The sequence below is a fragment of the Cervus canadensis genome, chromosome 13 (assembly GCF_019320065.1).
Source record: "Cervus canadensis isolate Bull #8, Minnesota chromosome 13, ASM1932006v1, whole genome shotgun sequence".
Lineage (NCBI taxonomy): Eukaryota > Metazoa > Chordata > Mammalia > Artiodactyla > Cervidae > Cervus > Cervus canadensis.
Window position 1 is genome coordinate 52,898,862 of NC_057398.1, and position 20,549 is coordinate 52,919,410.

General features: G+C 39.1%; 1 protein-coding gene and 1 non-coding gene across 8 annotated transcripts in view; one reads left to right on the forward strand and one right to left on the reverse strand.

The window, feature by feature from the left end:
• Window positions 1-1,269: 1,269 nt before the first annotated feature.
• TAF1A (TATA-box binding protein associated factor, RNA polymerase I subunit A) overlaps window positions 1,270-20,549 on the forward strand; it is a 31,948-nt gene continuing 12,668 nt past the window's right edge. The window contains exons 1-6 of one of the 7 annotated variants that reach the window (XM_043485527.1): window positions 1,270-1,428; window positions 1,721-1,856; window positions 2,817-2,949; window positions 7,562-7,731; window positions 11,596-11,709; window positions 17,325-17,523. In XM_043485527.1, coding sequence (XP_043341462.1) covers window positions 2,829-2,949; window positions 7,562-7,731; window positions 11,596-11,709; window positions 17,325-17,523 — 604 coding nt within the window. In that variant the 5' untranslated portion in view covers window positions 1,270-1,428; window positions 1,721-1,856; window positions 2,817-2,828. Of the gene's footprint in view, window positions 1,429-1,720; window positions 1,857-2,346; window positions 2,574-2,816; window positions 2,950-7,561; window positions 7,732-11,595; window positions 11,710-17,324; window positions 17,524-20,549 lie in introns of all 7 variants that reach the window. The other 6 variants (XM_043485529.1, XM_043485528.1, XM_043485525.1 and 3 more) reach the window with 6 other exon arrangements.
• On the reverse strand, window positions 10,899-10,971 carry TRNAG-UCC. The gene has a single exon. It is a non-coding gene; the product is annotated as a tRNA-Gly (tRNA).

Sequence of the window (20,549 nt, forward strand, 5' to 3'; positions counted from 1 at the left end):
AATTTTTTTCCTTTGTATTAGTCGTCAAATCATGGATATATTTAAATTATTGGGAATATTGTAGAGGAATTTTCCCCCTTTATTCTTAACAAAAGAACATATTTCTCAACTAAAACTTAGGTAAATGTAGGTTGACAGGCAGTAGGTAAAATTATTTGTATAATAATTAAGTAGGAATTCACTGGTGGTCCACTGGTTAGGACTCAGTGCTTTTACTGCCATGGCCCAGGTTCAATTCTTGGTCAGAGAACTAAGATTCCATGTCAAGTCCTCTAAATCATTCAGTTTTGTTGCATGTTTTCCAGCTGATTTGATCCCTTTTGAATGTCCTGATGTTTCCAGCGCTTAGAGCAAGTGCTCACCAGCCAGTTGGTTTTGTGGAAACTTCCATCTCTATTCTACTTTCCCACAGAAAACTGACACAGAGATGACAGCGCCTGCTTGGTTCTGTCTCTCATTATTGACTTATTTTCAGCAAATATGTTTCTTCAACTTGTGTAGCTGGTAATGGAAATAATCTGGTAATCTGTCAAAGAAAAAAGAAAGATATCAGTTCCTAACTTTCTCTCTTTTATCTACTGTTGCCTTGAGTTGACTGATAACTTTAAGTTGTCAAAAATTTCTTCCCCATTTTTGTGGGAGCATGAATTTCCAGCCAGGTAAAACCCATTTTAGGTTGGTTTTGGTGACATTATACCTCACAGCAAGGGAAAAAATGTAGCCAGACCAAATCTTTATATTAGAAACTTACTTTCAACACTTATTTCTTAGTAAGTTCGTTAACACTCGTCATGAAAAGTGACTCCAGACGGGTGCACAGAACCACTATCGCTGGGAGGAAAAGATATTCTCCCCTAAATTTAGGGGAAACAGTCAGTCATTTCAATTCAAAGCTAAGCCTTAAATAAAAGAAAAAAAAAAAAAAAAGAATTCAAGGACGCAATTAAAAGGCTATGCAGATTTATCCTGTCAGGGCCACGAGCCACGCCTCCGAGGCTCGCTGCGCGCACCCGCAAGCCAAGCTGTAACTGAAAGGTCGTCGTACGGGGAACTACTCGGATAAAGTGACGTTCTGCTTTTTTTGACTGTTACCCTTATCCAGCCGGCCTCCCCTTGCATTAATCTTCTTTTGCAACTAAAGGCTCTCATTTTTCCCGCTGAGACAAACTAAACTGTAAAGCTGGGGCCCATCCAATGGGAAGGCGGCAATCCACCCCTACTTCCGGGTCATTTCCGGGGTCGAGGCTCCTCCACCGCCCAATCGAGAGTTAGGGGCGGGGCTGCGTCTGCGCGTCTCCAGAGCGCAGGAGGCCAGTTTTGCAAGCTTTTTGTCGAAACTCGCTTGTTTCGCGTTGTGTGAGGGTTTCCTCCCGCTGGTCCGGAGTCGGGAAACTGAGTTTGGTATCACAGAAAACTGGCTTCAGGCAGGTAAGTCCCGCGGTTGTCGTCCATCTCTTATTGCCTGCGTTCACGTGGAAGAGGAAGGCCTACCCTAGGCTTCACCAGTGTTCTTATATTTTCTGTCTTACTCTGAAACCTCGCGTTCCGCGGGCAAGCCTGAAGGGGTGGAGCTGCTTTGGTTACTGTGACAACTACCCGACGCCTAAATGGCTTTAGAATTTGGGTTGGGAGAGCTTCTTCTGGAAGGACTCTTTAACGTGTGAGTCGGGTTCAAAACTCATGTTATTTCAAACACGTGCTTTTAATCTGATTTTGAAAGGTTTGTTCGGTTGGTGATGTGGAGAAGCCAAATTTGAGGCAAGATTACTAGTTGGAAAGCTAATGCAGCCATCCAGACACAGTTTGAAGGAGTCCTGAGCTGGGGGAGTGGTGTAGAGTTGCGGAGCTTGGCGAAGGTGAGAGAAGTACTAGCAGGTAGTACCAGCAGGACCTAAATTGGATATGTGGAAAGAGGGCGAGGAGTCCTGAGCATCTTGAGGATTGAGTCCAGCTTGGCACAAAGCTGTTTCTGTGGATTCTTTTCCCGCCATCAGCTTTCCGTCTCCCTCTTCCAGGAACAACCCAAACTCTGTTCATGTCAGTTGTGTTTGGGAACACAGAATATTGTTCCCAGAATATTGTCTTCACTTTTTTGTGACGTTGGTCCAGGTTACATAGTTTCATTGAGCCTTTCAGTTTTTTCGACATGCAAATGGAAGAACATAACAGTACTCACCTCCAGATTTCTGTAAGGATTAAATTAGATACTTTGTAGGCTTGGTGTATAGAGAGGACTGAATAAGAATGATAATTACTACTGTTATTGTATTTCTCATATTGTCTTATTATACATCATTTGTGCTTCCCCGGTGGCTCAGCGGTAAAGACTTTGCCTTGCCTTTGCAGGAGATGAAAGAGATGCAGGTTTGATCCCTGTCAAAAAGATGTCCTGGAGTAGGAAATGGCAACCCACTCTAGTACTCTTGCCTGGAAAATCCCATGGACAGAGGAGCCTGGCAGGCTATACTCCTTGGGGTCCCAAAGAGTTGGACACGACTGAGCACTCACCTTTACCTTCTACATCATTTATATGTTTCTTCCTCTAGATTAGTTTTTCTTTTTTAAACTAAAAAGTTAGTATCTCATCTATCCTTGTATCTTCTTGAAATATAGTAGTAGTTGAAGTAGTCAATAGTTTTTAAATGGGTCATTCATTTCGGTTGCTGCTGACATAATTAAATTAATTTCTTTAAAGGAACTACCAGGTGCAGTTAATTTTGTTGATCATTGATATTTATTAGATAATAGTGGCTGTCTTTTTGTATAACTCAGAAACCTGTGGATTAAGATGTATAGAAAGTAACTGATATTTTCAGTCTGGAATAGATATGACTGATTTCAGTGAAGAATTGGTAAGACCCACGACAGAGGATGAACAGGGGGAACCGTGTGTGCGCTCTGGTTCAGGAATGTGTTTCCCTTGGCTCCAGAATCATATAGAATCCATAGGTAAGTAAAATAACATATAACCATTTCAGCTTTAATGCAATAGATGATAAGATTCAATATGGATACAAAATTGGATAACCAAGCTGGTTCAATTTTCTTTTTTTTTTTCCATTTATTTTTATTAGTTGCAGGCTAATTACTTTACAATATTGTAGTGGTTTTTGTCATACATTGACATGAATCAGCCATGGGTTTACAAGTATTCCCCATCCCAATCCCCTGGTTCAATTTTCAAGATAAGAATATATGAGGATTTTTTTAAGGCAGTTAATAAAAAAGAAACATGAAAAAATAGATTCTTTTTTTCTCTTAGAATTCTTTGAATTAATAACAGTCTATATTGTGGTAGATAACACTTTTTTTTTTCTTCCCGTAACTCATACTGAGCATTATACTATATCCCTGGCATTGGCTTAATATTGGGGACAGATTTGTTGAAGAAGATATAGCCTCTGCTATTGAGGAATACATACCAGAAATTTCTGTTGAATTGCATTGAAAGAAGCCCTAACAGAATTGATCTATAGTAAATTTCAAGAAAAGACTATTTTCTTCTTTGTTCCTCTAATGTAGAAATAAACAAGTTGTTCTATGGGATAATTCCTTATCAGAATATATTTTTAAAAGATCAGTTATCTGTGTGTTGTCATGAACCAGCACTTTTCTAATTGCTCACAAATATATCTTTCTTAGCCTAGCTTTCTTTCCCCTTGACTGTGAGTCCCTGGCTCCTAAAATTTAGCTCTTATTTCTTTATTTTTTAATCTGAATATTATCTCATTTAATTATCTCAGTAAATTAATTCTCAGTAAATATAGGTACCAGGCATTTTACAGATGAGGGAACTTAATTTCAAAGAAGTTAAAATTCTAAATGCTAGTATCAGGAGTCAAACCCAGGCCTATCTGTTCTCAAAACCTGCTTTGAGATACATATATTTAAAAAAAGGGAAAAGTGCCTAGCATAGCCTTGTGCATAGTGGGTGTTGAAAATGTAATAATTTATTGCCTCTTTTCTCATTTTATTTTTACTGGATTAATATACATGGTTTGGGTCAGGTTTCAATGAATGGAACTTCAGAGAGGATGTTTCCTTGCCCCTTGTAGGGAACTATTAATAGTAATCTAGTTTCTGCTAGTTACTGCATACCTGGGCATGTGTCTGTTAACAGTGTTCTATGGAGAGCTTGAGTCAGTCCATAAACAAGTAGGTTTAAGACCAGAATTTACATACTTAGAAATGTTTCGTCTTTTGTGGATAGCCTGTTAAACCCCAAATATTAATACTTTCTGTCTGCAATGAGAATTGATGTTTTATTGATAATTAACCACAATAGGAAAACCTAGTTGCCTAACAATTACTTATTTTTTATTCTTTTAAATTTCTTTGGGTGTTTTGAAGGGTATGTCCCCCAGAATAAAAACTTGGAAGGTGGGCACCAATTTGGAATAAAGTTCTATGTTGAGTACCTAGACTAGTGCTTGACCATGGCAGTGCTCAAAAAATACTTGGTGACAGGCTGACAAGTTTCTAGGTTCTCGCAAGGGAATTAGAAATTAGGTTGATGACACTGGTTCTTTACTGTATCTCATTCCATCAAATATATTTTCCTTGACAGTTATTCTTCAAGTTTATCAGCAACAAATAAGATTATGTTTTGCTTACAAAAAATGCTATTCTTTGAGCTATTCCTGAGATAATTAGGCTCAGGTGTAAGATAAGAGGGGCATTGCCCAAGAATTTCTGTATCTTTGTCTAAAGTTGATTTCCAGTCTAAGCTGTGAAAACTTTAGAGGTATAACAGAAGGGAGTTTGGCCTGAGATCAGTTTTCCTTTAGGTGAATAAATAAGGTTTTAGGGAAGAGGCATTTTGTCAGTTTCTTGGCCTAGCTGCCTGGTATTGCTGCTGATATCCTAGGAACTTGGCCGTAGATCCCGTTAAATGCAGCTTCTAATTCAGAGAGGTGGGCAGGGCATAGTATTCTGCATTTCTAATAAGCTCTCTGGTGGTACTAGGACTACATCTGGATCCCTGGGTGATTTGTATATACATTTAAAAAGTTTGAGAAGCAATCCATGGCTGATTCATGTCAATGTATGACAAAAACCACTACAATATTGTAAAGTAATTAGACTCCAACTAATAAAAGTAAATGGGAAAAGAAAAAAAAGTTTGAGAAGCACTTGTCAAGAGAAATAGTCTACTTTTTTTCCCCTAAAAAATTAGGTACTATCTTGCACAATTTTAATGTGCCATCTAAAAATTGCATCGTAAGTTTGGTAGTTCCAAAAGGCATAATTTTCAGCATATATTGGCACTTTCAAATGAAGTTATTATTTGACTTAAACAAACATATTTGATGAGACTTCCTGGGTCCAGTGGTTAAGACTCCATGCTTCTACTTCAGGAATGCATGTTCAATCCCTGGTGGAGAACTAGGATCCAACATGCTGTGGAGCGGCCATAAATTAAAAAAATAATTGGTAGTCTCTAAATAGTTAAGGGATATGATATCTTTTGTCACCCATTTCGTGTTTATGAAAAAGCTTTTAAATAGATTGAAATTTTATATTTTCCCTTTATTCTTGCCATAAAGTATGAATCCACATTTAATTTTTGCTAATATCCTGTAAAGTTTTTTAACTATTAAAATTTCTTCTGGATCGAGACATTATTATAATTAATTTTTTACACAGCTGATTAAATAATGTATTACCTTTTTTTGTTAAATTTTAAGTTTTAAATGTAAATTTTTATTGCTTATTTATCTCAATAAAATGGATAAGGTTATCACTTTTTTCCAATTTTTGTATCTATGGATGAATATTATGTATTTCTAGAATGAGAAAAGATTTAGCTTCAATTCTATTGTATATTTTTAAATAATTTTATTTACTTAATTGATTTTTGGCAGTGCTGGGTTTTCATTGCTTTGTAGGCTTTTCTTTTGCTGGGGTCAGCAGACTTGTCACTGCGATGGCTTCTCTTGTGGCTCCCGGGCTCTAGACCGACACAGAGTCAAAAGTTGTGGTTCACAGGCTTAGTTGCTCCGCAGACTGTGGGATCTTCCCGGACCAGGGATCAAACTTGTGTTTCCTGCATTGGCAGGCAGATTCTTTACCACTGAGCCACCAGGGAAGTCCCTGTATTTTGTTTTAATTGGTGAAAATTCTGAGAAACTTTAGTCACTTTAGTAAGTAGCTGGCAATGGATGGCATTTAATTTTAGCAGTGTATCAGGTCTTTGACTCCTCACTTACTTGTGAAAAAATTACATAGTGTTCTAAAAAATTATTAGATTCTTCTACACTTTTGATATGCAAAGAACTAGAAATCGCCTGACTTGCAAATGGATGTTAGATTCGTTCATTTTCTCAACACTATAAACACTTGTGTTTTCACCTTAAGGTAATATCAGAATTATTTTGATGATGAAACCTTGTCTATAGACACAGCTTTCTAGAAGATCAATTTTAGGAAAGAGTATGTGAGAAAGTTTAAGATGTGCAAGTTGATTGCTATAAAGCTATTTTTGCATGATACTTGTTAATCTCTGTGTATTCCCACGGGTGGGGTCTTCCCTGGTGGCTCAGACAGTAAAGAATCCTCTGCAGTGTGGGAGACCTGGGTTTGATCCCTGGATAGGGAAGATCCTCTGGAGAAGGGCATGGCAACCCACTCCAGTGTTCTTGCCTGAAGAATCCCCATGGATAGAGGAGCCTGGCGGGCTACAGTCCATGGGATTGCCAAGAGTCAGACCCATCTGAGTGACTAAGCACGTTCCCAGGGGCGAGGGCACCCCATCTGGAAGACTGCTGGCCCATAGGAGTCTTGAGTGGCGTGGGAAGGGAGGAAGAGGTGGCAATATGCAGCCTGTTATCATAGATGAGGTTGTAACTAAGCCCAAGTCTTCTTTTTTTTTTTTTTTCATTTTTAAACAATTCTTTTGGCTGAGGCACATGGGATCTTAGTTGCCCGATCAGGGATTGAACCCATGCCCCCTGCATTGGAAGTGCGAGGTCTTAACCAGTGGACTGCCAGAAAAGTCCTAACCCTAATATTCTTAACATGAGGATTGTCAGTATTTTAGAGATACAAATGCTAATGTCAAAATTTTATAATCTCATGTACATTTACTAGCTTTGAGTTACTGGGAACTCGGTCCGTGAAAAATAAAAGTCCATCTCTTGGTGTTTTCAGAACATAGGTAGGAAAAAAGACAGTGCTTTCCTAGGATGACCCTGATGATTTTTACCCATTCTGAATGTTTGGTATTTTGCACTGGGGGCCCTCTTGGAGAGATTCTTCCCAGATTGTTTAGTGCAAGGGTGAAAGGATAGTTGAATCAGATTTGAAGGAACTGGTGACCTTGGTAGCCCAAGAACATCAAATTAGACATCTCTTAAGTAGAAGTTTTTTTTTTTTTTTTTCATTTGCCACAACTAGTTAAAATGATGTGAAAGAGTTGGTTTCAAGTGAAGCTAGCTTTGGTATTGGGGATGGGTTGGGTTAAGTAATACCTACTTGTTAAAACTGTGCTTATCAGAAGTAAGATTCTTGAATTGTTCATTTGAGGTCACTGGCTCAAGACTTTCCTCTTTAACCTTTATAGCCTCTGGAGGAAAACAGGAGAAGGATTTTGCTCAGACAACAAGCGCTTGTTTAAGTTTTATCCAAGAAGCTCTGCTGAAGCACCAGTGGCAGCGAGCTGCAGAATACATGCATAGTTACCTTCAGATTTTGGAAGATACGGATAGCAACAAAAGGCAGGGTGCACCCGAGGTAAGTAAAGTGTGAGTCCCCTGGAAGACAGCACAGAATCCTGGGAGTTTCTGCCTCTTGAACTCCACCCAGAACACCTTTTGCAAGATCTCAAATTGAGTATGTATCGAGACATTTTTTTCATACTTCATTTTTCTATTATAATTTTAAGGAGATGAAAAATACTTTAACTCTGAATTCTCAGATTCCCAAATATTTATTCATTCATTTAAGTAATTCTTCCATCTTTCCCCATGTCCTTATCATCCCCTCTCTATAGGATGGTTCCCATCTTCATGCAAACATGTCGTTCTCTCTCCCACTTAATATCATCTCTTGACTTCTACTTCTTCCACAAGCTGTGCTCATTTCTCCACTCTGCCTTTCAGCAAAACTCCTGGGAAGAGTTTATGTATCTATTTGTTCCAAACCCTCTTCAGTTAGACTCCCCCGCAAATCATCATTTCTACCAAATTGCCTTCTCAGAGTCAACAGTGATATCCAGTTTGCTGAATCCAGTGGCTGATTCTCAGTACTCGTCTAACTTGATCATTACCAATGTTAAGCATACCAGGTCGTTCCCGTCTGTGTGATGAAGAAACAAACAGAATTCTTTGTCTGGCTTCCAGCACTCTGCACTCTCAGATTTTTCTCCTACTACACTGGCCATTCCTTGGTTTCCTTTTCTGATTGCTCTTCGTCTCCTTGGCCTTCTGACGTGGGAGTCCTTGAGCACTCCAATCTTCAGGTGTTATTGTTATCTGAACTCTCTTGATCTCTTTCAGTTTCATGGCCTTTCATTCAGTCTGTATGCTGTGATTCCCCCACTGTGTATCTGGGGCTCTGACATCTGTCAAGTCCAGATCACTGTACCCAACATTCTGTTCAACCTCACCTCTTAGTACCTAATATTAGCTAGTACGATATGTCGTATCATACTAGCAAATACAAACTGGTTCTGCTGGTATTCCTTGTCCTTTCTAATTTTCCTCATTTCAGATGACGGTTCCCTTATCTAGTTTTGAAGCCCAATCTGGATTTTTTTTTTTTTTCTTTTGCACCTCATATCCAAACCATCAGAAAATTCTGTTGGCTCTCCTTTGAAAACCTGCTCCTTGCAATCTTGAGTACTTCTCACCACGTCCTTTTTGCTGCTTCCTTGACTCAGACTCCCATCACCTCACTTAGATGACTGCTTACCGTCCTCTACCTCCCAGTGTATTTTCAGCATAATAACCAGACTGAGCCTTTAAAAAAAAAATAGCCTTATTGAGCTACATTAAACACCATACAGTTCGCCCATTTAAATTGAACAATTCAGTGTGTTTTCATATATTCACAAGAGGTGTGCAACTGTCACCACAATATAAATTTAGAACATTTTTTGTCACCCCCTCAAAAGAAACACTGTACCCACTTGTAGTCCCTCTTCTTCAGACCCCAGGCCTTGGCAACCATTAATCTACTTTTTATTCTGGACATTTCATATAAATAGAATCATATATGTCTTTTTATGAATGAATTCTTTTACTGAACATAATGTGTTCAAGGCTTATTATACCATATTGTAGCATATTAGTTCTTCACTGACTTTTATTGCAAAATAATATTCCAGTGTAAGGCTTTATCTCATTTGATGAGATAAAATTGATAAATCAGTTTTTAGATATTTGAGTAGTTTTTCTTTCTGTTACTATGAATAATGCTACTATGAACATTAATGTACAAGTTATTTTTTTTTCCCCCCATGTACAAGTTTTTATGGGTGTTTGTTGTAATTTCTCTTGGGTGTATATACCGAGGAGTAGTATGCTGGGGCGTCTGATAAATATATGTAACCTATTAAGGAACTGCTAGACTGTTTTCCACATTGACTGCACTGTTTTACATTCCCACCAGCAACATACAAGGTTTCCAACATTTGTACATCCTCGCCGACAGTATTATTGATTGTCTTCTTGATTACAGCCACCCTAGTGGTTGTGACATGGTGTCTCATTGTAGCTTTGATGGGCATTTTTCAAATGATTAGTGATACAGCACAGTCCTTTTAAACCATGAGTCAAATCACGTCACTGCTCAGCTGAAAACCCTGCAGTGACTTTCCTGTTTCACTCAGAGTGAGGGCCAGTGTCCTGATCACCTGCAAGTTCTCCTTACTCTGCGCATTCCCTTTCCCCTTTGACCTTATCTCCTGTTACCATCTAACTTGCTTTTCTTCTCCAGCCCCACTGGCCTCCTTGCTCATCCCTTGAACAACCATACTTCTTCCTGATTGTCTTTGTGGTTTCTTTGGCTATCTCTGTGGTCACCCTTCTTCACACCATACTTGGAGTGGGGCCTCCCTTCACCATTTAAAGTTGCAACTGCACACCCACCCCCTTCACTTTCCAACTGGCCACCCTGGTCTTCTGATCCTGCTTCATTGTTTTTCCCATAATACTTGCCAATTTAATTATTGTATTTCTTGGTTATTGTCAGTCTCTCTACAACAGAATGTAAATTGCACTAGGGCAGGCATCTAGAACAGTGCTTGGCATGTACTGTTAAATTTGTTTTGTAAAAGATAGTATGTCCACAGATAACTTCACATGGATATTTCAAGTAGCTTTTACTATTAGAGTAACCATTGTGTCAATTAGATGTCTAATAGAACCAAAAAATATGAAAAAAAAATTTAACCATTGATTGAAAGTTTAGTTTATGTACTAAAGTTAATCTAGATCTATAAAACATTGGACAAATCACAGTCCCTTTTTGTCCAGAGTTTGTTTTGTAAATTGAAAGAATTAAATCAGTGGTTACCAGATGCTTGTTTGGGCTCTGTGTGAGTCACATAGAGCCTTTGTTGATAGTATAGATTCCTGCCCTCCACCCCAGTTTTACTGAGTCCAGGTCTGAATCCCTGGAATATTTATTTTTAACTGGTGTCCCAGGTAATTCTTACAAACATATGGATTTAAGAACAACTGTGGTAGGATTATCTCCACATTTTCTTTAAGCTTCAAAATACTGCAATTTGATTATCTATAAAAGAACTCTATCTCTTTCTGAGTATTATGATTATACTAAACCAACATTATACCAAACAACCAGTTTACTTTGAAGATTGGTATCATTGAAGTACTTTATTTATTTATTTATTTATTTGACTGCATGAGGTCTTAGTTACAGCACATGGGATCTTGTTCCCTGACCAGGGCTTGAACCCGGGCCCCCTGCATTGGAAGCACAGAGTCTTAGCCACTGAACCACCAGGGAAGTCCCATCATTGAAGTACTTTAAATGGAATAAGAGAAATAGAGGTTTTCCCTCATGCAAAAGAAGAGTTGCAAGTACTATCATCAAAGTTTTGGTGCTCTGGGGAGAAAATATTTTTATTAAAATTTATAATAAATAAAGTTGATGCAGATTCGTAAGCTGAAGCTCTAAAGATAGACTAACCATAGTCAATAGTCGTAGAACCTGATGAAATGTGAGGAAACATTGAGTCCATAGCTCTCACTTGGTAGATAATAAAGATGAGGCTGAGGCAGTGAAGAAGCCAATGTTAATGGAACCAGAGTTTTCTAACTTTAAAGTTTTTCTCCTATACTAATTAAAAATGTTATCTTCAAAATGTATCTTAACTGCTCACCTTCTTTAGACTTTTGGCTCACAATGACACTGTTAATGACACCTGGTATTTTAATCAACAGGAAAAGCTTCTAATCACATAAAATGTAATAATACTTCCATTGGGTGAAGTACAGTAAAATGTTGACAGTGGTATCTAGAAAAAGGAGTTATAGGTTGTTTTTTAATGTTATCAGAAGAAAATAGCTTTCGGAGACATTGGTTAAGGCAGGGGTTTTACAGTTTTGTTAGTAACTTCTGTTTTGACAGATTATTTGGAGGCTTGGAAGTGAAATTCTTTATTATCATCCCAAAAGCAATGTGGAAACTTTCAATACCTTTGCTGACCGGATGAAAAATATTGGCATCACGAATTACTTGAAGGTGAGAATGTAGGCTTTGTGAATTTACATCTGCAGCGTTCATTTTTTAAAATTGCTTGTCTCAGTGATAAGGTAGGTAAGAATGTTAAAAAAAGATGAGAAAGGGGGTAACACACCTGGGTCAGTAAGAGAAGCTGAAGGAAAAATCGCATTGTGAGAGCCATTTACTTCTCCATTTCCTGTCGCCTGCCATGTTGTGCGGGTGAAAATATCTTCTCTTTGTGTATCTCTGGCTGCCAGAACCAGGCCTTCAGAAACGGCACTTGTGCGTCACTGTGATGATGGGCCAAATTCTAATGTTTGCTTAAGTCAGTTGAGCTCTCTAAGAATTGGTGTTTTTGGAAAAGGGAAAGAGCTAAACAAATTGGGAATTTGAATACTTGAGAAAAGGTTTCCAGCTTTGGTGAGATATAATTGACATATGATTTTATTTCTTTTAAGGTATACAATGTGATGATTTGATAGCATGTATATATTGCCAAATGTTTACCCCAATGAGGTTAGTTAACATCTCCATCCCGTCACATAATATCATTTTGTTGTTGCTGTGTTGAGAATGTTGAAGTTCTATCCTTGTCGCAGCTTTCAAGTTAACAGTGCCATAGTCACCATGCTGTACATTAGATCCTCAAACTTACTCATCTTATAATTGAGAGTTTGTGTCCTTTGACTACTCCAGCCCTCAGCCTGTGGCAGCCAGCATTTTACTCTGTTTCTATGGGTTGGATGTTTTTAGATTCCACCGGAAAGTGAGATGAGCTCTTTTTGTATGACTTATTTCCCTATGTGTAACGCCCTCAAAGCTCATCCATGTTGCCACACATGCAAGATTTCATTCTTTTGCATGACTGAATAATGTTCCAATGTATATATGTGTGTATACAATATTTTCCTTATTCATTCATTCATCATTGCTCACTTAGATTGCTTCCATGTCTTGGCTTTTGTGAATAGTGTGGACATGGAAGTGCAGATATCTCGTCCAGATAGTGATTTCAACTTTGGATATATATGCCAATGTGAATTGCTGGATCATGTATTAGATCTGTTTTTAATTTATTAGAGGAACCACCATACCACATTCTCCATGGTGGCTAGACCACTTTACATTCCAAAGGGAACGTACACCAGCAGTGTACAGCGGTCCCCTTTTCTCCACACCCTCACCAACACTTGTTATTTCTTGTCTTTTGTTTTGTTTTCCTTTTGGTTGTGCTGGGTCTTTGTTGCTGGGCGGGCCCTTTCTCGTCGCGGTGAGTAGCAGCTGTTCCCCCTTGCAGTGCATGGGCTTCTCATTGCAGTGGCTTCTCTTGTTGCAGAGCACAGGCTTTAGGTGCACGGGCTTCAGTAGTTGCAGCATCGTTTTTAGTTGCTCCATGGCATGTGGAATCTTTCCGGATCAGGAATCAAACCTGTGTGCCCTGCATTGGTAGGCGGATTCCCATCCACTGTACCACCAGGGAAGTCCTCTCTTGTCTTTTTGATGCTAGCCATTCTAGCTCGTTTGAAGTGGGGGAATTCCTTGGCTATCCAGTGGGTAGGATGCAGAGCTTTCACTACTGTGGCCCAAATTTAAATTTATTTATTTATTTTTAATTGGAAGATAATTGCTTTACAGTATCGTGTTGGTTTCTGCCATACATCAACATGAATCAGCTGTAGATACATATACATATGTCCCCTCTTTCTTGAACCTCCTTCACCCCACCTTTTTTTTTTTTTAATATTTATTTATTTGGCTGCACCGGGTCTTAGCTGCAGCATGCGAGATCTAGTTCCCTGACCAGGGATTAAACCCTGGCCCTCCGCACTGGGAGCATGGAGTCTTAGCTCCATGCTGAGGGACCACCAGAGAAGTCCCTCTTCTGCCCATTTTTAATTATAATATATTTTTTGTTGTTCTTGCTATTGACCTGTATGAGTTCTTTATATATTTTAGGTATTTCTTATCAGATACATGATTTGAAAATATTTTATCCCATTCAGTAGACTGCCTTTTCATCTTGTTGATGGTTTCCTTTGTTGTGCAGAAGCTTTTTAGTTTGATGCAGTCCCACTTGTTTATTTTCACTTTTATTGCTTATGCTTTTGGTGTCATACCCCAAGAATTTATTGCCAAGACCAATAACAAGGAGTTTTTTTTCTCCTGTTTTCTTCTGAGAATTTTAGTTTCAGATCTTACCTTTAAGTCCTTGATCCATTTTGAGTTAATTTTTGTGAGTGGTGTAAATTAAGGGTCCAGTTTCATTCTTCTGCATATAAACGCCTATAGTTTCCCCAACATCATTCATTGAAGAGACTGACCTTTGCCCTTTCAGTATTCTTGGCTCCTTTGTCAAATATTAGTTGACAACATATGGATGGGCTTAGGTCTGGACTCCCAATTCTGTTCCACTTGTCTGATGTGTCTGCTTTGAAGGCTATGCTGCTGCTGCTGCTACTAAGTCACTTCAGTCGTGTCTGACTCTGTGCGACCCCATAGACGGCAGCCCACCAAGCTCCCCCGTCCCTGGGATTCTCAGGGCAAAAACACTGGAGTGGGTTGCCATTAGTTTGGTAATATAGATTGAAATACAAAGTATGATACCTGCAGCATTGTTCTTTCTCAAGATTGTTTTGACTATTCACAGTTTTTTTGTGAATAATAAAATTTTTGCATCCAAATTTGAAGATTGTATTTTCTATTTATGTGAAAAATACCAGTGGTATTTTGATAGGTATTGCACTGAATCCATAGATGGCTTTGGGTAGTATGGGTAGTATGGGCATTTTCACAGCATTAACTCTTCTGAGCCATGTGTGAAAATGTTTCATTGTTTCTCATGTTTAGGTGGAGCTCTATCCAAGTTAAAGTGTCCTTTAGTAAAAGTTTATCTAAAAGAATTGACACCTCCAAAATGTTATGATAATATACCTCTCCTTGGTATATATTTGACTAAAAGCACTTTCTCAATCAAGTTTTTGCATGCTTTGCTTTTTAATTTTTTTCCAGTGCCTCTAAATAAAGTTTTGTTGGAACATTGCCACACCCATTCATTTCCACACTGCCGGTAGCTACTTTTAGCCAGACAATGGCAGAGTCGAGTAGTTGTGACTGAGACCAATAGGCCTATGAGGCCTAAAATATTTACCCTCCTATTCTTGTTTTATTTTTACTTTCTCTAGTTGTCAGATATTTTTAAATTGTTGCAAAATGTATGTAACGTAAAGTGCGATATTCTAACCATCTTTAAGTGTATAATTAATTCAGTGGCATTAATTATGTTTCCATTGTTGTGCAGCCATCACCAGTATTGCCAAAATTTCTATCACCCCAAGCAGAAACTCTGTACCCATTAAGCAGTAACTCCTCATTCCCTCCTCCTCCCATCCCCTCATCACCTCTAATCTACTTTCTGTGTCTATAAATTTGGCTATTCTAGGTATTTGTTATAAGTGGAAGCATATAATATTTGTCCTTTTATGCTTTGGTTATTTCACCTAGCATCATATTTTCAAGATTCATCTGTGTTGTGGCGTGGATCAGACCTCATCGCTTGTTATGGCTCAGTATACTGCAATATTCTGTTGTATGTATCTATCACATTTTCTTATCCTTTCATCTCTTGTTTGGTTGTTTCCATCTTGTGGCTATTGTGAATAACACTTCAGTGAATGCTGTCATACTGGTATCTGTTTGAGTCTCTGCTTTCAGTTTCTTTGGATGTCTACCTTTGAGTAGAACTGCTCGGTCATGTTTTATGTCATGTACATACATGTACACATGTTTGTTGTTGTTCAGGCACTAAGTTCTGTCCAACTCTTTGTGACCCCATAGATTGTAGCACGCCAGGCTCCTCTGTCCTGTACTGTCTCCTGGAGTTTGCTCAAATTCACGTCCATTATTGAATCAGCAATGCTATCTAATCATCTCATCCTCGGTGGTCCCCTTCTCCTTTTGCTTTCCAACTTTCCCAGCATCAGGGTCTTTTCCAGTGAGTTGGTATTTATATATGTGTATTAGAAAAACATGTATGTGTAGACATATAATTCTATGTTTAACTTCTTTAGGAATCACTAAGCTGTTTTCCATAGTGGCTGTAGCATTTTATAGTCCTGCTTTCTAATTTTGAAAAAAAAATTTTCCCTAGTTTAGGATTCTTTGCAGGTTTTATTAATTTAGGAAAAAATTTTTGTTTCTCTTATGTGCCAGGTTCTCCCTTAGGATCTTATTTTCTGGTAGACCATGTACATTATAAGCAGAAACAAGGGAAGCAGCATATGGTTCCACTTAAAGAAGAACTTTCTCAGTGAACAGTTGGAAAAAGGGGATAGCCTGCCCTGGTGTTGGGTCCTTCTCTTCTTTCAGGGAGAAACTGGATAACCGTTTAGGGAGGGAAGGTAGAGTTTTAACTAAATTATTGGTTAGTTCCTTTTAAGCTCATAGAATCTATTCAAGTGAAGTAATCTGAGAGAAATCTGAGAGAAACTTTATTTCGTACTCCAGAGTCTGAGGGTGGTAATTAGGATAGACAAAAGACATTTTTTAGTAACACTTTTAAAAACACCTACTGCTGTTTCCCAGACAATCTGCTGAACATGGTTCTTGCAGTAAAGGGAGACAGGTATGTAAATGAAATAAATGGTTATGGTTGCCATGGTAGAAATGCAATTACGGTGAGAAGACAAAGTAGAAAATGGTTGGCTCTCTGGAATTGGAAAGGGCTAGGATTGAATGAGTTAGGGGAATTGGGCAAAGAAGGGATGTGATGCTGGACATGAGTCCGAAGAAGCTAGTGGGTATTCACTCTGCGTACTGGAGGAAATTGTAGTCTAGCATGGTAGGGGATAATAAAGACTCTGATACCTCTGTGTCTAATGTGTCTTTAGTTATTCTAAAAATCACATAGGTAGAAACCAGGGGAAGTAAGCTGAGCTCTGTATGCCATCTCTATAGAGCTGAGATTTTTATTCTGTAGGCAGTGGGAACTGTTGAAGAATTTTGCACAAATGACCAATGAGATTTCTTTGGTGGTCACATGGAAGATGGATTGTAGGGGGACAAGACAGGAGACATGAGTTGAGAAATCATTACAGTAGTTGAAGAGGAAGGTTTGAACTCTGACTCTGTTCATATAATTAGCTGTATTTCCCATTATTCTCCTCCTTAATGCTCTCCCGATTTGTATTGCTCTTTCTTTATGTAATTAATCTTTTTTTTTCATTTTTAATTGAAAATTTGACATATAATTGATGTATGGGCTTCTCTGGTGGCTCAGTGGTAAAGAATCCTGCTAAGCAGGAGGTGCAGGTTTGATCCCTGGGTTGGGAAGATCCCCAGGAGAAGGAAATGGCAACGCACTCCAGTATTCTTGCCTGGAGAATCCCATGGGCAGAGGAGCCTGGCAGGCCACAGTCCGTGGGGTTGCAAAGAGTTGGACACGACTTAGTGACTAAACAACAACAATTTTTTCATGCATGTTTGTGCCAGGTTGAAATTTTTGATCACAGGGACAATGTTCCATTGTTGGTGTTCTCCCGAGGCCTTAGCCCAGCGTGTATCATATATTTACTGAATTTTTAAACTAATGGTTATATAATGACCTGCATGACAGTGGGCCTTTCTTAATGTTTCAGATTTCCTTACAACATGCATTATACCTTCTGCATCATGGATTGCTTGAAGATGCAAACAGAATTCTCACCCAGGCAGAGACATGGCGATATGGTGAAAAGTCTTCTTCCCAGGAAGTGTTAGTCAACCTCATTCAGGCCTATAAAGGGCTTTTGCAGTATTATTCTTGGTCTAAAAAGAAGATGGAATTGTCTCAACTTGGTGAGTAAATATGAGTGATGAGTGGTAAGACTGTCAGAGGGACAGAAGGAATCTTGAGGAGTAATCTAATTCCCCTCCTTCCAAGCCTGGCTTTATCCAGATAGTACAGAGAACAGAGATTGCTATGCTTATAAAATTCTGCTTCATACTTTATAAAATTTCTAATATTTAAACAAAAGACTTTTCAGACATAAATTAGGTAATTCATAGGTTAAGTTCATGACCATTTTAGATTCATTGCTTTTTTAAAATTTATTTTTGTCTTTGATTGCACTGGGTCTTCATTGTTGTGAGCAGGCTTTCTCTAGTTGCAGCAAGCAGGGGCTACTCTTCATTGTGGTGCCTGGGCTGCTCATTGCAGTGGCTTCTTGTTGTGGAGCCTGGGATCTAGGGTGTGTGGGCTTCAGTACTTGTGGTGCTCTGGCTTGGTGGTTGTGGCTCGTGGACTCTAGAGCACAGGCTCAGTAGTTGCGGCACATGGGCTAAGCTGTACAACATGTGTAATCTTCTTGGAACGGGGTCCAAGGGGACCAAGAATCCATGTCCCCTTCATTGGAAGGTGAATTCTTATTCACTGTGCCACCAGGAATAGTCCTAGATTCATTCATTTCTTGGAAACCTGATTTCCAGGAAAGGTCACAAATTTTCATCTATGGGCATTATCGCATAGAAGAAGCATTTCTTCCTGTGTGTTTATAGTGGAGTTTAGTTTGTTTTGTAATGTGGTTTCTTAGGAAAATATGTTTAAAGAATAGGGCAAGATCAAGTTGTTTTATTTCTGTACAAAGGTCATAACAGGCAATTTTCTTGACTCCACTGATCACCCCCAGAACTGACTTATGTGTTCTTCCCCAACTGCCTTCTCTTTCTCTTACTTGCAGTGGTGATGTTGTCCTCTCCTGTCCCTAAATTTGTGTTCTTTCAAGCTGTATGATTCTCTGCACCTTTTTTCCCTCATATAGTTTTTGTCCATAACTTCTCTGGGATTAACCTTTTTCTGTTTTCACCTCCTTCATCCAAATCCCAGTTTTGACATTTATCACTTCGTTTATGTTAAGCTGTGTTTCCTCAGTATCCTTAATTGGTAGTAGTATTTCCTTGGTCTCTGGGCGGGTGGGTTCACCAGTTGCAAATTCCCTTCCTGTTTCCTGTCTTTAACCACCCCCAAGACACTTCTGAGATACTGTCTTCATCATGATGATCTTGTGAGGCCTCTGTGCATCCTCCTGCTCCAGGATGCCATCTGTCTTCAGGACTCATTAGACCGCTCCTCCTTTTACTTTAAGCCCAACACACCAGCTGCATGTTCAGCCTATATCATTTGACTCTTCACCTTTTGCTTTTTTAATCACTGTGAGTTTTTTCATGTGTGTGTTGTGTTGTGTCTCCTTGTCTAGACTCATCAGTCTTTTGAGGTCACACATCTGTATTTCTTTCGTTAAACTTGCTGAAGGACTTCCCTGGTGGCTCAGACAGTAGAGACTCTGCCTGCAATGCGGGAGACCCGGATTCAGTCCCTGGGTTGGTAAGATCTCCTGGAGAAGGAAATGGCAGCCCTCTCCAGTATTCTTGCCTGGAGAATCCCATGGACAGAGAAGCCTGGTGGGCTACAGTCCGTGGGGTCACAAAGAGTTGGACAGTACTGATCGAGTAACACAACACAACGACAGACCTTGCCGAAATGCCCACTGTAATGTTCTGTTTAAGAAAAATCACTGATATTGATTTAGGTGAGTTTTAAAATCATTATTTCCTTTCCTTCTCACACACTTAGGTAGAACTCAAGCAAATACATGATGATTAAAGCAGTTGGAACGTGGATTTATACCATCACTTTCATGGTTAGATAATTCAGTACCTTCTTCAGCTGGCACTCTTCTGGAGCAACAAGAGATAAAGATGGGATAAAATGTGGAGCTCTTTAGATGATCTTTAACCTCACATGGCTATTTAATGGGGAAAAAAACTAGGACTAGTTTTATATGACCAGACTTACGGAATGTAACACATGAACGTGTGCTCAGTTGCCTTGGGATTTTTCCTTTCTGCTGTGGCCTATGCTGGTTGGCTTTGATGCACTTGGTAGCTGGGAACCCCCTTCCATGGTAAATTCACACCCAACTTATATTTACTCAGGGATCTACCCTTCTTTCTTTCTTTTTTCTGATATCCTTTTACACCTGCTTTCCAGTTACCATTTCATTTCCAAGTTCATATTGATATTTATGCAGTAGATCCACTGGGAAGAGTGTACTAATCTGTATATTGGGTGAAAGGAGGCTACTGTTTTGGCCAAAAAGAAGCATTGGAACCCCAAAGTGTTTTGTGCTTCCAACTGTTTGTTTCGAAGGACAGATTTTCTTTTTAAACCTTTAAGATTGTGAAATATATCCTGAAGAAGCAGTGTCAAACAAATGTATGATAGAATGAATTTATGAAACAAACATTCATGTAACTACACCCAGATTAAGAAGCACAACATTGCTGTCCCCCTGAAAGTTCTCCATGTGTTCTTTCCTGATCACATCTCTCATTCTGTCTCAAGGAAACCACTGTTCTGACTTTAATGATAATTAGTGTTCAGAGCTCAGTCATGTCCAACTCTTTGTCACCCCATGGACTGCAGCCCACCAGGCTCTTCTGTCCATGGAATTCTCCAGGCAAGAATACTGGAGTGGGTTGCCATTTCCTTCTTCCCAATCCAGGGATCAAACCCACATCTCTTGCGTCTCCTGCATTGCAGGTGGATTCTTTACCTCTGTGCCATCTAGGAGGCCCCTTAATGAGAATAACTCCTTTGTTTTTAAAGATACCTTTACCACTCAAGCATGCATCTGTAAGGGCTTCCCAGGTGGCTACCGTCCATAGGGTCACGAAGGGTTGGACAGGACTGAAGCGGCTGAGCACAGTGCAGCACACACATCTGTAAACGATGTAGTGTAGTTTTGCCTATATTTTAGTGTCGTATTTGGATCCACACTGTACATATTTTGGGGGACATTGCATATTTTGTTCAACATTTAACG